This window comes from Aspergillus pseudodeflectus (genome assembly GCF_044049435.1).
Source record: "Aspergillus pseudodeflectus strain CBS 756.74 chromosome Unknown BJX68scaffold_5, whole genome shotgun sequence".
NCBI lineage: Eukaryota > Fungi > Ascomycota > Eurotiomycetes > Eurotiales > Aspergillaceae > Aspergillus > Aspergillus pseudodeflectus.
This window is the reverse complement of record NW_027263781.1, coordinates 194,917-210,194: the sequence shown is the minus strand read 5'-3', so window position 1 is coordinate 210,194 and position 15,278 is coordinate 194,917. Positions and strand designations below refer to the sequence as shown.

At 51.8% G+C, this 15,278-nt stretch overlaps 5 protein-coding genes across 5 annotated transcripts; all 5 read left to right on the top strand.

Moving 5' to 3' along the window:
- The first annotated feature begins 861 nt into the window (after window positions 1-861).
- On the top strand, window positions 862-3,563 carry BJX68DRAFT_161084 (multicopper oxidase). Its single transcript, XM_071036862.1, has 4 exons — window positions 862-966; window positions 1,023-1,435; window positions 1,486-1,960; window positions 2,011-3,563. Exons 2-4 carry the CDS (start codon window positions 1,153-1,155, stop codon window positions 3,110-3,112), a joined length of 1,860 nt encoding a protein of 619 aa, XP_070903306.1. The 5' UTR covers window positions 862-966; window positions 1,023-1,152; the 3' UTR covers window positions 3,113-3,563.
- Window positions 3,564-6,096, top strand: BJX68DRAFT_161085 (Zn(II)2Cys6 transcription factor). The gene is made up of 3 exons (XM_071036863.1): window positions 3,564-4,799; window positions 4,858-5,001; window positions 5,048-6,096. Exons 1-3 carry the CDS (start codon window positions 4,014-4,016, stop codon window positions 5,918-5,920), a joined length of 1,803 nt encoding a protein of 600 aa, XP_070903305.1. The 5' UTR covers window positions 3,564-4,013; the 3' UTR covers window positions 5,921-6,096.
- Window positions 6,097-6,129: 33 nt separating this feature from the next.
- On the top strand, window positions 6,130-7,952 carry BJX68DRAFT_228000 (uncharacterized protein). The gene is made up of 2 exons (XM_071038786.1): window positions 6,130-6,507; window positions 6,564-7,952. Exon 2 carries the CDS (start codon window positions 6,576-6,578, stop codon window positions 7,599-7,601), a length of 1,026 nt encoding a protein of 341 aa, XP_070903304.1. The 5' UTR covers window positions 6,130-6,507; window positions 6,564-6,575; the 3' UTR covers window positions 7,602-7,952.
- A 1,686-nt stretch (window positions 7,953-9,638) lies between these two features.
- Window positions 9,639-11,641, top strand: BJX68DRAFT_262686 (uncharacterized protein; the record flags this gene model as incomplete). Its single annotated transcript, XM_071044503.1, has 3 exons — window positions 9,639-9,670; window positions 9,725-9,935; window positions 9,989-11,641. The coding sequence occupies 3 exons, from the start codon at window positions 9,639-9,641 to the stop codon at window positions 11,639-11,641; spliced, it is 1,896 nt and encodes a 631-aa protein (XP_070903303.1).
- A 262-nt stretch (window positions 11,642-11,903) lies between these two features.
- Window positions 11,904-14,943, top strand: BJX68DRAFT_227998 (putative anaphase-promoting complex component Cut20/Apc4). The gene is made up of 7 exons (XM_071038785.1): window positions 11,904-12,325; window positions 12,413-12,755; window positions 12,812-13,367; window positions 13,413-14,156; window positions 14,206-14,257; window positions 14,312-14,461; window positions 14,519-14,943. The coding sequence occupies exons 1-7, from the start codon at window positions 12,061-12,063 to the stop codon at window positions 14,854-14,856; spliced, it is 2,448 nt and encodes an 815-aa protein (XP_070903302.1). The 5' UTR covers window positions 11,904-12,060; the 3' UTR covers window positions 14,857-14,943.
- The last annotated feature ends 335 nt before the right edge of the window (window positions 14,944-15,278 follow it).

The window sequence follows — 15,278 nt, the reverse complement described above, 5'->3', positions numbered from 1 at the left end:
TGTACTAGCTGCACTTTTTTCAATTTTGGGATCTGAGCCCACTTCTATTCCCCTCGTTACCTGTATGATCTGCAACTGCAGGTTTCTTCAGGCCGATTTTCCTCCGGAAGATTGCCGATCGTCTCGACTCTCCTTCGAGGGCTCCATTTCTCCCTTTATCTTGTCGCACAGCAGCCATGGAGCGGATGGCAAGCCTCACCCGGTGACCCGAGAAACGAGCCTCTCGGCGTCTCGGCCCAGAGTGCCAAGATGCGGTTCGTTAAGCCGCAGAAACCAGACCTCGACGAATTTTTCAGAACATTGGGATGAGACTCGAGGATCGAGATGCGCTCAGGCGCGCCGAGCTTGCGGACACCCCCCGCTAGTTCCCACAAGTCCCACAACACCGAGCAAAAGTCACAACAGCCCCAGCTTCTCAACACTGGCGGCCGCAAGCGAGCGCAGCATGCTTACAATCTCGAGTTGTTTGCAGCCAACACGGTTACACAGCCTGGACAACGTCGGCCAACTCGCGGCTGTCGTGATCCTTGGTCCTTCCGACTCGTCAGTTCTGACGGGTTGGACGCCTGAGCTTGGCTGCCTGGGAAACGGAATGGTCAGATTCCAAGATGAACCACTTCCCTAAAAGGAAGGTGATCATCATTTCCACGGTTCCCCGACGGATGGGGTCTTAGAGTTTGCAGCCCACTATATCAGTCCACGAATCATGCCCTTGTACTTGCCACAGGGCTTTGACTCGCAAACACAGCCTGGGGACGATCAGCCGCATCCCAGGCGACATACAAGTAAGCGGACATCGATTTTGTATATTTTCCGAAGTTTCAATGATCTTCACACGACGAGGAGCTTGAAAACTTCGGGTATCTTACCAAACGAAAACACAGTAGCATTCCTCATTACCCACTACCGATACCGAGTCATAAGGAGTCAGTACTCCAAATACGCATACTATTGAACTTGGCAAAGGTGCGTGCCCATCGGAGGATATACAACAAGATCGGTGACCACTCACTGCAAGCCAGGTAAGGATGTCCACGTTGGCAATCGAACTGAGACTATTTATTGTGCAATGACGCCCCGATTGGAGATAAAGTTCAGCCTTTGGTTTGGCGGTATCCTTCGCTGAGCTGCTCTTTCTACCACTCTCAAAACATGGGTCTCTTTCGCGGCGGGATGGCTCTACCAGCATTTCTGCTCTACTACATTGTCTCTGTTGTGTACGGCTACGCTGCCAGCGTCAATGGCACAGGCAACAACACAGTGTCCTTCCAGGTAACGCTGACATGGGCGGACTCGCAACCGGCCGGTATTCCTCGAAAGATGATTCTTGCCAACGGCCAGTCCCCTGCCCCACCGTTTCAGCTGAAGCAGGGCGATAATGTCGAGTTTCTGGTCACCAACGAGATGCCGTTCTCTACTACCGTTCACTTTCACGGTGAGAATCTTAATGAATATAATATTATTTGCGAGCTAATAGTGTGCTAGGCATTGAGCAATGGGAAACTCCCTGGTCTGACGGTGTGCCTGGTCTCTCGCAAAAGCCAATCGCGCCTGGTGACTCGTTTTTATATAAATGGAAGGCAACAAACTACGGAAGCTACTTGTACCATGCCCATAAGCGTGGCCAGCAGGGGGATGGCTTGTATGGCGCAATTCATATTCTGCCTGATGATTCTATCGAAAAGCCCTTTATGTTAATCGCTAAAGATGATGCGGATTTAGAAGCCATGAAAAGAGCTGAAAGCAATTCATCGACCATTATGCTCTCGGATGTGCGTCAACTGACCTCGGAGCAACTATGGCAAGCGGAAATTGACGGGGGCCGCGATGCGTTTTGTGCGAATGCATTGCTTGTCAACGGCAAGGGATCTGTGACCTGTCTTGCACAGCAGACTATAGATGAGTTCACGACGGACGCCCAGAAGATGGTGTTGGGCAACCAGAGCTTAACTGATATAGGGTATTAGCCCTTGACGAATATGTATGCTGATATCAGCTGACAGTTTGCAGGTGCCTTCCTCCAACGAATGAGGTAGCGCAGGGTAACCACTCTCACAATATCAGCGCCATTCCTCCATCGGTCTTTGCTGGGTGCACCCCATCCTATGGCTTAACAGAGCGGCTCTACCCAAACGCCGCAGAGCCCTACGTCAGCTACGATCTAGTCAGCGCCGCAATCGTGTCGGCACTCTCGTTCTCCATTGACGAACATCCTCTGTACGTCTATGCGATTGACGGACATTATATTGAACCAACCGTGGTAGACACAATTGCCATCAACAATGGAGCTCGTTACTCTGTGCTGGTCAAGCTGGACAAACCAGCAGGCGACTATACCATTCGCGTGGCGAACAATGGTGTCAACCAGATCCTCAACGGAACTGCTCTAATGACATACCACAACGGTGCTGGGAAGCAGCAAAAACCCTCCGAGCCGTCAATCAGCATTGTCGGCACACCCACATCACCCGATGTTAGGGTGCTCAACGAGTCGAACATTATTCCATTCCCCTCTCGGGACGTATCCCAGGTACAAGTCGCTCAGACACACGTTTTAAGCATTCAGCGTTACGGGGAGTCGTATCTCTGGACCTTGGGCAACTCTAGCTTTCCACTATCCCTAGAAGACGCGGAGCCGTTGCTCTTCTACCCTACGACGGGGAAGGAGGAACTCACAATCAGTACCAACAACGGCACCTGGGTCGACTTGATCTTTGACGTGGGCGGGGGCCTCCATCCTCCTCACCCTATCCACAAGCACTCTAACAAGTTCTTCGTGATTGGACAGGGCGAGGGTCAATGGAACTACACCTCTGTGGCCGAAGCAACGAAGATTATGCCCGGAAGCTTCAACATGAAGAACCCTCAAATCCGGGATACCTTTATCACTCCTCCAGCCGCAGCTGGATCGACGTGGCTGGCATTAAGATACCATGTCGTTAACCCTGGAGCGTTCCTCCTCCATTGCCATATTCAAATTCATCACAGCGGTGGTATGGCTCTGGCCTTGCTGGACGGAATCGACCAGTGGCCTGAGGTTCCGGAAGAGTACCAGCATTATTTGCACAATGATATGCGCGGAGTGAGCGAGCCAAAGCCGCAGCAAGCGTAACAAGCAATACAATAGATTACCGCGCTTTACCTACTACTATGCATTGTTTTAGCCCATGTAGTTGGCTTGAGTACCTACACTGCACTTGCACCGTGTTTGACGCCACTGTGTGGCGGCCCTACCTAAAGCTGAGGCGGTCCACAGATGACACCGATCCCTTCAGTACCTCCGCCTCCTTGTCTACCCCGCATTTCCCTATTTTGTGAAGCCGAGGAACATCAAATACGGTCCTGACCCAGCCTTCAGTGAAACTGTACCTGACTGATTTGAGACGAGCACCAGCTTTCCAGTGTGCCCCCCTAGACCTACTTATGCTATTTAATACTTGACAAATTATTGACCTCTTGTGTGACGCAAACACGTGTGATTGTGGCAAGGAATGTGCGACCCCGGACAGGGGCTGACTCAGGGGGAGTGACTCTCTCCGCCTCAGGCACAGGACGCCCGACAATCACAAAGGGACTCGACTGAGGCTCCCGTTTCCAACTCCTCTCGCCGAATCTGACTCGGAAAAGCGACGCTGTCCTGACTTTCTGCGCGCACCCGGAGGATTTGAGTCGGATTTACCGCTCCTTGATGAATGTTCGGGTCGGCAGATCTTCACGGCCAATTTCACAGACACACCCACAGGGCCACGGCCGACTAGTGCCAGCGGGTGCTCCGTAGACCATCCCTCCTCAGTGGTTCGCACTGCTTACCCTTTCTTGCAACCTCCTCTCGACTCAGCGTTACTTGTGTGTGCATCTCGTGCTACGAAAGGCGAGTCACGACTCGCGACGCACCGGCAACTCGTGCTACCCTCCCCGAATTCCCGCGGCGGGTCTCGTGCAACGGCCCAACGGGGGACGTGTGTACCCCGCCAGTCCCTGCAGCGGCGCGGCAGCTCGCTGCTACACTCAGGATGGTGTTTTGCGGCAAACCAAGTAAAGGCTGCGGCGAGTGCCGATCTCGCAAGATCCGGTGCGATCAAGGCCGCCCGACATGCTCTCAGTGCGCCAAGGGGAATCGGGCCTGCCCCGGCTACCGAGACGAACTGTCTCTGATGTTCCGTGATGAAAGTCAACAGGTTGTGAGAAAGGCCAAAACCGGTTCGTCGGGGCGGCGGAACAAGAAACCCGCTGCTGCAGGTGCAGCATCCAAGAAATCGTCCCCGCGCGGCGGCAGCAGCAGCAGCAGCACTAATAGTCCCGTTGCTTCCTCCTCGTCTGTGGGGAAGGAAAGCCCGTCGGTGGTGTCGACCTCGTCGCCATCGATCAACTTTGGCAGTGAATTTGCGGACCTGACTGAGTTCGAAGAGGTGCAGCTGATCAATAGGGAGCAGTTGCTACAGCAAGACCTTGTCTATACGCCATGGAAGGTGCAACCGTCATGGCAGCTGACTGTAGATGAGGCCGTCAATTATTTTCTCCGCCACAATGTGTGGCCGGGGGCGATCTTTATGATGAACTTTGAGCCCAAGTCGCCAGGACATCCGAGCGCCACGCTTAGCGAGCAAGCTCAAATGGCGGCGCTTGTTTCTGTGGGGACTGCGATGCTCTCGCGGGTCCGGCGATCCAAGGATTTGGAGATTGCGGCTGAGCGCGAGTATGGGCATGCATTGTCGCTGCTCACACGTGCTGTCTGCAATGAGGAGCAATCACGGACAAATTCAACGTTGTCGGCGGTGTTGTTGTTGGCTATTTTTGAGGTGCGCCATGCTGATTTTACTTTCAATCTACTATCGTTTGAAACTAATTTCTCTGCAGGTAATTACCAGTCGTTCGATAATGAGTATCGAGAAATGGACAAATCATATATATGGAGCTGCCACTTTATTAGAGCTACGAGGGCCGGAACATCTACAAAGCGAGGAAGGGCTCAAGCTGTTTGTGCAGCTGAGGTTTCAGATTGTATGTTTAATCTCAAATTCTGTTTCTGGGCTGACCGTATTATTAGATCACCAGCTGCCTTCAACGAGGAATGCGCGTGCCAAAATCATTATTAGAGTGTACAAAGATTGCCATGTATCTCCGACCGCAGATAGACGCCTACTGCGATCGCTTGATATGCATCGCTGGAAAACTGTCCAACCTACGGGCGGATATCCGCGGGGGAGTCATCAAAGATGCCAACGAAGTATTATCTGCTGCGTATGGCTTAGAAGCAGAGCTTCTAGCATGGGTTGCAGCTGGTCCGCCTGAATTTCTTTACACCACATACGAGTGCTCGTCCGTCGAGCAATGGGTCAGGATGTTTGGAAACAAGCCCTTTCCGTACAACAACCAGTACCACGTCTACCGAGACCTTTGGATCTGTCACACCTGGAATCAGTACCGGTGCGCTCGGATCGTCGTCTGCGAAATCATCCTCAGCTGCCTCCGCCGACTTTCGGCCGTGTCACCAACCATGGGCATGTCCAAAGAGCTCCAAAACCACTGCGCCCGGATCCGCAATGTCACACGCGAACTAGCCGGCGACATTTGCGCTAGCGCCGCATACCATCTTGGAGTAGAGGGCTCTCCTGCAACAGCCGCGTTCACCGTGCCTACAAACTATTGCTACGTCGGCGGCATGCTCCTCCTTTGGCCGCTGACATTGGCCGGAGGTACAGAGCCAAAGGATCATCCACTTCGAGAGTGGACCCGAGACTGCCTGCGGCTCATCGGACACAGTATTGGCATCGACCAGGCTCTGGCGCTTATCGACGTTCTAGAACAGGAAGCGGGGGTGTTTGAGGGATTGGATGAGTCTGAGTCTGGGATCGCGTTCCGCCCGACTCCCGACGCGAGCGTTCACAACAAGGTATTGGTTGGAACATGGAGTGTGTGATGTTCAAGTCCACCTTGTTGGTCTCGCGGTTACACTGGAAAGAGAAGAGGGCTGTGTTTTGGTTTACCATGGATCGGAAATGAGGTTCTGGCGTAATATTGAGAGAGTATCTAGTTTTGGCGTCCGGTATATCCCCGGGAAGTCACATTCATTATCATTTGCACGGTGTCAAGGTTGAATTCAAATCTAATATTTGCTAAAGTGATTGCCACAAGGCTGATTTGTTGTCTTGTAGGGCGATGTAGTTCGGGCCAGAGGCTAAGGCTGTACTACTCCGGCGCATTTGTGCAAGGCGGATTTTGACTTCGCTCCGCCACTACTGTCGACTCAGCCTTGCCGTTCCACAATTCGACAACCACATCGCACCCATTACTCCGGCCCTTGCAGCTTAGCTGCATTATATTGATAAAGCTAATGGATAAATTGAGAATCCATGAAACTGGAAAAGGTTGGCTATGAAAGCAGTGTAATGAAACGCGTCTTCTGAGGCAGACAAACGGAATGCCTTGGGGAGGTTGGAGAGAGTATATAGACAAAAGAGCCTGAGGTGTAAATAGGTTTCGCCTTCCATGGATTGACGAGGCAAAGTGAAGTTACTCTTGACTCATTAAGAATTACCAACTGACTTGGATTCGCCATCGAGACTCTTTAATCGATGTCCCTACTTCGCAGACTTCTATCTTCTTCCTCCTCACCAACCCCTCAATCTCAATCTTCCCCAAACACAACACCAGCCAACATGGGCAACTGTCATTCTTCCCAGCACACGGAGCACACAGCCCCTGCTCAGCGCAGATCTGTTGGAGGCTCAAAATCCCTGCACTCCCACGTGGCGACTCAGCCCTACCAGCAGCAGCAGTCTAGTACGCCGATGGACAGCTCGATGTGGTCCCCTCCGCCCTACAGTAGCACAAACAATAACACCACTATCCCAACAACAACTATTTCGTCATCCAGCGGCCCCGCTCTTAACGACACCGCGTACTCCTTCCTCAGCACCTTTGACACCGTCTTCCTCGTCGACGACAGCACCAGCATGCGCGGCAAACGCTGGCGCGAAGCCGAAGACGCAATCGCCGCGATTGCACCCATCTGTACACACTACGACGCCGACGGGATCGACATTTACTTCCTCAACCACCGCAACCACTCGTCCTCTGGCGGCGGTTCGGTCGGCGGCTACAAGAACGTCACCGATGCCTCGGGCGTGCGCGAGATCTTCAAGTCGGTTTCACCCTCTGGTGCAACCCCCGTCGGCACACGGCTGCATCAGATTCTCACACCATATATGCGTGATCTATCGAGGTTGACCTCGCAGGGCCGCGAGTCGGAGATCAAACCATTGAACATCATTGTCATCACAGATGGTGTCTTCACCGACGATGCAGAGAGCGTCATTGTCAGCGTCGCCCGCCAGCTTGATCACCCCAACGTGCAGGCTGCTCCCTGGCAGGTGGGCATTCAGTTTTTCCAGGTTGGCGATGATGAGCCGGCGCGCGAGTATCTGCAGAATCTAGACGATGAGCTTGTCAAAAGGAGGAGCTATGATGGGATTAGAGATATCGTTGATACTGTACCTTGGCGCGGGGATAGGGGCAAGGTGCTCAATGCTGATGGTATTTTGAAGTGCGTGCTTGGGGCAGTGAACAAGAAGTATGATAAGAGTGAAGCTTCCCGTTAATGGTTCGTCGTCGGTCTTCTCTTCTCGTTTCTCAAGTGTTTTATTGCTTTTCTTTCTCTTTTCCAAGTTGGGCGGCCGTCTGGGTTCAGAAGCGATTCAAAGGCGTTCCGGATGATTTCCTCAGACAGTCCGGTCAAGACCAGGCTTTCCATATCAGAATCTCAGAATTAATGATCTTTGTTTGCCAGCAGGAGTAGACCCAGTTGTAATATACTATACTCCAATTTGTAGATAATGATATCTTCACTGCAAGAACGGTGATCTTTATTCTCAAGTGCTAAGGATATGGGGGCACTCTATTTGATGTATATAGTTGGGTTGACTTTCTATATCTATCCAACCCGTTCCCCATCTGGTCTATCATATTGAAACGTGGGCTGGTGGGCGAAGAACTAACATCAATAATTGCTCTTACTTGATTTATTATATTCTCGTTTGCCTAGATATATTGTCGGCCTCCCGTAGCGATCCGTAGGTAGCTGAGCATCCCATTTGAACGGATGCCCTACCGCAGGCAAGTAGGATTGTTCTACTACTGCTCATCCTTCTGAGTCCAGCTGTATGGAATTAGTTTCTTTCCTTCCAGGCTATATTACTATCTACCAAGCGGGTTGATGACTTGTTCTCTTTTCTTAGAAAACCTGAAACTGTGACACTAAGCGCTGGAACTAATCAAACACTGAGAACACTACTCTAATTCAGACTGCATCATGATGATCCTGAAACACGCATCTTCTCGTTGGTATTGGCTGTCGGGCGACATCCGATATTATGATCTCACTGGCCCCAAATATTAGCATCAGGGGAATTTCCCGCAAATCGCGCGTTGATTGGCGCACTAATTTATAACTCTTGGTCCGTGAGAAAAGGATCTCCAGCCAGTCCGAGCTTCGTTTGGCAGGCTCAGCTTGCCTTTTCTCTGGTTCGTTTGATGAACAATTTACAGATCCGGCCAATCCCTGGGGAAAGGGGGAAGCTGATCGATCTCACTCAGCTTCATCTCCAGTTCTCCTGGAAACGTCAAGTCCCCGTCATGGACAGATGCAAGGGGGCGGCCTCATCACGAATTTCCTCCAGCGCTTTCGAATCCCATTCTCCACAGGTAAGCGCCCTGCTAGTTTCCCAGGCTACGCCGCTTCCTGACCTAGTTCAGGAACCATGTGTGCTCCATGCAGCGGCATCTCTTTATTTTCGCTAGTTTTGCCTTTAGTTGAAACTCTTCAGCTCGCGGCTCACCAAGGCAGCCTATTTCTCGGCTTCTGTGCTGACGATCCAGTCCAAGGACGCGTTTTGTGATCCACGGCCCACCGAGTCTTTTCCTCGTCTCCGATTCCACCTCCGATTCTCCCGCGATCGTTGTTGATCGACTTATAACGCGACGCTCATCGCTCAAACTGTGCCACGTATAAACTCTTTGACGTGCGCTGTTCTGAAACCTCCGACTCCTGCAGCAAGCGCTGCCACTCGTCTTCGCCCTCCAATCGCCGTTCTTCTTCCGGTGCCGGGTCCGCAGTGTCGGCGCCTACAGACGGCCTCTCACCACCGATTATTGGCCCTCAGCTTTTCTCAACAACTCGTCGCTCACGAACACCAGGGCCCGTCTAATTTCAAACCCCTGCGTCGCCGCGGCTACTGAATCATTGACGTCCAGAACATCCGTCGCAATTGTTGGTTTCGGATCGTTCTGGCCCCTTTTGCTGTTGTTTGTTGTTATTTTCGTGGAGGCTTCGAACTTCTATATCTTTCCCGCCGGCTGTGCCTCGAGGGCTCAGTTTGGTCTGGAATACTTCCTCTCCAATCCTCAAGAGCCAGGCTGATTCTCTAGCCGTCAAGGCGTCTCTCTTTCTCTTTCTTTTCTCGTTCTTTTTCTTTCATTCACTATCTTCCCGGGCTGGTCTCCGGATAACACTCCTTCTTGCTGTGTTATATAGCAATCGCGCTGGAGTCGCTCTTTCGTAATCCGGCAACTATCACTCTCTTCAAGTTTCTTAGCGAGCGGCATTTTCATTCTTCTATATAATTGTCGAATCGCCGAATATGACGTCTACTACATTAATGACGTTCTTACTGTGAGTTCGCCTTCACTTGTTCCAGGGTGGAATGCTGCTAACCATCCTTGATAGGTGCACCGCTCCTGACGTCCGTTCGGTGAAATTGCTGGGGTCATGGGATAACTTCTCGAAACCGTATGTCATGGAAAGGGACAAGCGTGTTGGTGCTGGCCATTGGCGGGGATGTCATACCTTCAGCAACATTGTATGCGACGGGCAGCCAAATAGTATGGGCCGGGCCCGCTCTGGTGGCCTGAAGATGGGAGGCACCTATTGGTACTATGTTCGTATTCCACAGATTCCCCATTGCGCACATTCTCTCTAATGATATCATAGTATTTGTTGGATGACGATGTCGAGTACTTCAACAAGTCGGAGCCAGTGACCACACACTGCCCATTTCTCCCAGGCCAACCGGTCAATGTCCTTCAAGTTCCCATCATTCTTCCCGATACAACGCCCATCCATACCCGAACAAGGAGCCCGAGTGCCCAGAAAACAGAACATACGATGAACCCGGAGGACAAATACATGAACCCTCGCGAGCCGCCCAAGCCTAAGCTTCGTCTCCGGACATCTCCGCCATTGCTACAAACACCGACCCCGAATTGGTCTTTCAGCACCTCTCCGCTAGGAGCAATCACCCACAGGGGCGCCTCGCAGCCCGCCCACGGTGCACACAAGGTCAAGGCTCACCGTGTGGAGGACAAGCCAGCTCGCTCTGTATCCCCACCAAGATCAAAGGGTCTTCGCGCTGCCTTTCGCCAATGGAATGCATCTTCACCCAACCTGTCGCCTACTGCAAAGGATGGAAGTATGGCCTGGCTTGTTCCTGGTAACCACAGGAGTATGCGGCCGCAGTATGATGATCGCCTCCATGTGAGAAGCCACTCAAATGACAGCTACATGCGGTCTCCATCCCTGGGTCAGATGCCTGAGAACGAGACCCTTGCCCTGCCTCTTCGTCGCCCGGTTTCCGCAGGGGCGCATAACTCGGCGTCCCTAACAATCCAGGAACGACGCGCTTTGACCGCAAAGACCTCGGATCATTCTACACCCAAGAACCCCCTAACTCTACAGCCAAAGCAGGCGCTTGCCCAGGCCAGAAATGGCGACGGTGAAGCTATGCTTGCATCTCTTATAAGAAGACCTCTCTCTACCCCATCTACCCCTTCTATGCTAAGAAGGCCGTCTCGTCGCCCAAGGACCCCAGAAGAATCGATGACCCCAACCCCACACACTGTCATAAATAAGCGGCTTCCTACTTTGCCAAACTCTCCCTCCTCTGTCATGGACGAGGCACTCGCTGAGCTCGAAGCGCGTGAAAGGCAACTGGACATGGAGGCTCTTGGAAGCCATTTCTCCGACTTCACCGAGACCGAATCGATTACAGCATGCGAGAGGAGCCGCTTCTCTGAGTGGAGCACCGATACTGACCTCGTCTCTCCCGAGTCGATGACTTCCTCCTCCACCTTCAATGAGAAACAAGACTCTCCTACCATTCCAGCGATGGAGTTTTCGCAAATCTCCAACGCTTCTACCGACATTGAGCCTAGTGACCCAGAGACGCCGCACCTTACCACAGGCTCAGAAGGGTCTCCTGCATTCCAGCAAGACTCGCCACGTTTTGACCTCCCTCTTCCCCGTCTCACCATCACCTTGTCTCCCTCTGATCTACACATTCCCGGCCTCTATATCAACGAAGATAGGGATGACCTTTTAGAGAGCAACCCGAAGCGACATGCGGCCTTTTTCGAGGCAATGGAACTGAAAGGCCTCGGCCTGACCAGCCCGCCAGCTTCTACTCTTCGTTTTCCCGAGAGCGTTCAAGACGTCATGTCATCTGACAAGACCATGACGCCCACGAATGACCCTGCTCGCTACAGCAACGGCATGCTGCTGTCTCAGTCTGCGACAATGAAGGAGATGATGGATGAACTGAGTTATTTGAAAAACATGATTCAGTCAGGAGGTGTCCCAGAGGTCTAGGAAATTTATGCGTCTATTCTCGGATTTAGCATTGCCCGCATATTGGATTTGTTTTTACAGCATTGCGAGTGGAGCAGAATGTTTTAGGATATATTGTACTGTACAATTTAGCGGGATAGATATTGATTAATAGAGTGTATATCACGATATTGCATAAGAATCTCATTTTGTATTTGCTTGCGCTAAGGCGCGACCACCACCAAAGGTTACCGTAGGGGTCAGTTATTCTAGAGTGCTGCTCTATCTACTGTTATAGAGGCATGAGCCGCCGGCGCCAAGAATCCCAACTCCACACCCGCTCAGATTCCCTCAAACAACAAAACTCCAAGGACGCCCAGATTACGCGAAGTCTCTCGCATCACCATCTCAAAATATACAATGGATTAGAAGAAAAATCAAGAAAGAAAACTGCTCGCAAAATGGCCGCCGACGATGGGCTCTCCTCTCCAACACATCCACAACTTACGCCCGTCGGCGACAAGTCGCTCCCCGCAAAATGCAAGGCGGACATGCTCACATACTGTCCCACGATGGACCTCATCGCCCTCGTGACAGAAGATGACGAGCTCCGCGTCTTCCGCTTAAACGGGCAAAAGGTATTTGGAGGCTCTTTCAAGGGGGATCCGTACCTTGATGAGGATGATGGTGGTGGTGAGATTTTGGGGTTGAGGTGGAAGGATAACGGTACGCCCTGTCTTGCCCTGCCACAATACAAACACCTTTGTCTAGATTTCCCGCGAGGCTGAATCCCAGCGCTGACTCAAATTCCAGGCCGCTTACTAGCCGTCGCGTGCGCGGACGCCAGTATCCGGATTATAAGCGCGTACAGTGGCAAGACGGTGCACCACTATGCGGCTCACAGCCCGCTAGGCGAGGGTCAGACGATCCACGCGACGTGTCTAGGTTGGGGCATGAACTTCACCGATACCCGGGCTGCGCAGCGTCAGCTGGGTGAGGCGGCAGGCCAGCTTACGGTTGATGACTTGCTCTCGCTGGATGTTCAGCCGGCCAAAGCGGCTGCACTGCTCAAGGCGGATTTGCCTAGGGAGTTGGCTCTCCTGGATATCGAGGGGTCGTTGCCGAGATTGAGTACCTTGCCGAGTACGGGAGGGGAGTAAGTGGCTTTCACCCCCCTTCTGTCTTTACGTGGGTGCTGACGGTTGTTTGTAGCGACGATGTATTCAGCTCGAGAGCGTCGGTGGATGCGATTTTTCATTCGACGACGAAGAGTATGAGCGATGCGGTGGATGTGCTGCTCGTTGGGTTCGAGGATGGGACTGTTCATTTGCGCATCTTTGATTGTTTCGAGATTGGCTCGTTCCAGGTTGTCGCCTCCGGGCCTGGAGGTCGGGGAATCAGGATTCTTCAACATGCGTCCCACCCAATGAGCCCGACACATGCAATCATTGCCTCCGAAGCAAGCTCATTGCGTCTTGTTACGCTTGACCTCCGGTTCATCACACGTTCTGGACGATATCTCTCGCTCCTCGCGCACAAAACGACACAACTGCAGAACTTGCTCCGGTACATTTGCCAGGTGCAGCGGCAAATTGAGCTAGAATGGAAGAATGCCCAGGAGCTACCGGCGAGGTATATGCGCAGTGTCAACATGGACTTAAACGACAAGTGTCATTGTGATTTTGTTACTGCTGCTTATCACTTGGTAGTGACAGGGGATTGCTTTGAGCCCATGAGGGAATTCCTCGTGGATATAGTTGGTGATCGAGTATGTATTTTCTCTTCTTCGCTTCGTAATCGCTGACAGCCGCAGGGTCACAAGAGATGGGAAAAGGCCGTTGCGGCTGGCTACGAAAATGTCAGGCGCTTGACGCATGAGTGTCTGCTACCGGCGCTAGAAAGATGCGAAGTCCTGCTCAGTCGGCTTATTGGTCTCTCGAAATTCCAGAAACTGAGCGAGGTCCTTGGACTAGATACCTCCGATCTGAATGCCATCGTCGAGACTGTCGATTGTCTCCACCTTCTGGCACATCATATCATAATCAACACAAACGAAGAGCTCACCCAGTTCCACTCGTTCTCCCGATGGCTCCGCCACCAAATCGACATGCTAACCGCAGAACCCATATCTCAAACTCTGGAAGAACTCATGGAGAAAACAGACCTCGTGGAGTATCCACAGACGCTCAAGTACATCAGAGGCGCGTTGACTAAAAGCTCGCTCCGAAACTTTATCCAGCAACTACCCATGATGGGCTTTCCAAGGCCGGCTCCTCCTACATCTTCAGCGGAGAAATGGGCGCCGACTTCAGGGCTCAACCGGTCGTTCTACGATACGTTCAAGAAGCTGCTGGAGCAGCAGAGCAAGGCGTCTGATGATGCAGAGCCGGTGGAAATTCCCAAGGTCAACGATCTGACAAAGCGCCTGGAGCAGCAGTTTCAAAAGGTCTTTGGCCAGATTGGGCAGACGCAAAGGAGAGGTATTCTTCACCGATCGCCCATCACTCTTCACAGTGACTGCGATAAGACGGTTCTTGATGTTACGATGCGCTACGTGGTAGGATTCATCGTATGCAGACGAAGACAGTGTGGCTGATGATCTGCAGGATGATTCTTCTATATTTGTTGCCTCGAGATTGGCAACATCGCAACATATACGTGAGTACCCATTTATCTTTGCATTATGTCAAGATCTAACTCTTCCATGACCAGTGTACCTCTATCAAGTTCACATACAGTCGGAAAACGGAGTCAGCTCTACCCAAGAGATACTTGTGGGGGGTATCGACCTTAAGGAAGGAGTAATCGGCCAAGTGCAGTTTGGCGATGATGACAAGATGATGATTTTGTGGACCAACAACGGTGCGTGCTCCTCACAATTGAGACGCCGCGGTTATCCAATCTAACAGTAATCACCAGGAGGAGCTTCGTACCTTCTTCACATCCCGTTCCGTGGACGTCGATATTCGCCGAAAGATCCAAACGCCCCGTTTACTATCAAGATGCATAACAATTACGGGGACCGCGTTAAGCTTACACCTTTGGATATCACATCCTCGGAGCCGCGCATCGTGGACCTCGTCAAGCATCGCTTCCCGGGCAAAGCTCGACCGGTCAAAATCGATGTAAACGGACGGCAAGGGCGGCGAGCGATTTGCGTGCTGTACGGCGAGGGGCTACGGTACGAGGTCTTGGACATGGACGCTGAGATGGAAGACGAGGAAGAAGAAGAAGACGAAGAAGTCGACGAATCATGACACGAGCAATAATGATACATTACTGTATCGATAAAAAAATCGATAAGATTAGCAAATCGGAATGGAAAAAATGGAAAACTTTTTCGCGGTTGCTAGGGCATATCTGGAGTAGTGGATGGGCTCTTTATGTGGTAAAATCACAACAAGCAAAGAAAAGAGAGGGGCCATTTTTCTGCCCATCGCTTTCTGCTTTCGAAGGGAAAGGAACAGGGTTCCAGTGCCCCGCCCCAGGCAGCCAGATACCGATCTTGTCCTGAGCTTCTGGTATGGAATTAAAGGAGCAAAGTTTAGTGATGCTCTAGGAAGCTTTCTTTTGTTGGGAGTCTACAATATTGAGGGCTGCGATAACTCTATTTCCGGGCGTCATCGTTGCATAGATAATAATGGTCCTAGGCATATTCAGTGAACACTTGAGATTCTCT

Bases quoted from the DNA above. Each gene is read 5' to 3' on its own strand.
- BJX68DRAFT_161085 (XM_071036863.1), top strand. From the start codon at position 4,014: ATGGTGTTTTGCGGCAAACCAAGTAAAGGCTGCGGCGAGTGCCGATCT. The intron at 4,800-4,857 runs GTGCGCCATGCT...ATTTCTCTGCAG, and splicing joins TGTTGTTGGCTATTTTTGAG to GTAATTACCAGTCGTTCGAT. The intron at 5,002-5,047 runs GTATGTTTAATC...CCGTATTATTAG, and splicing joins TGCAGCTGAGGTTTCAGATT to ATCACCAGCTGCCTTCAACG.
- BJX68DRAFT_228000 (XM_071038786.1), top strand. From the start codon at position 6,576: ATGTCCCTACTTCGCAGACTTCTATCTTCTTCCTCCTCACCAACCCCT.
- BJX68DRAFT_227998 (XM_071038785.1), top strand. From the start codon at position 12,061: ATGGCCGCCGACGATGGGCTCTCCTCTCCAACACATCCACAACTTACG. The intron at 12,326-12,412 runs GTACGCCCTGTC...CTCAAATTCCAG, and splicing joins GTTGAGGTGGAAGGATAACG to GCCGCTTACTAGCCGTCGCG. The intron at 14,258-14,311 runs GTGAGTACCCAT...TTCCATGACCAG, and splicing joins GGCAACATCGCAACATATAC to TGTACCTCTATCAAGTTCAC.
- BJX68DRAFT_161084 (XM_071036862.1), top strand. From the start codon at position 1,153: ATGGGTCTCTTTCGCGGCGGGATGGCTCTACCAGCATTTCTGCTCTAC. The intron at 1,436-1,485 runs GTGAGAATCTTA...ATAGTGTGCTAG, and splicing joins TACTACCGTTCACTTTCACG to GCATTGAGCAATGGGAAACT. The intron at 1,961-2,010 runs GTATTAGCCCTT...GACAGTTTGCAG, and splicing joins CAGAGCTTAACTGATATAGG to GTGCCTTCCTCCAACGAATG.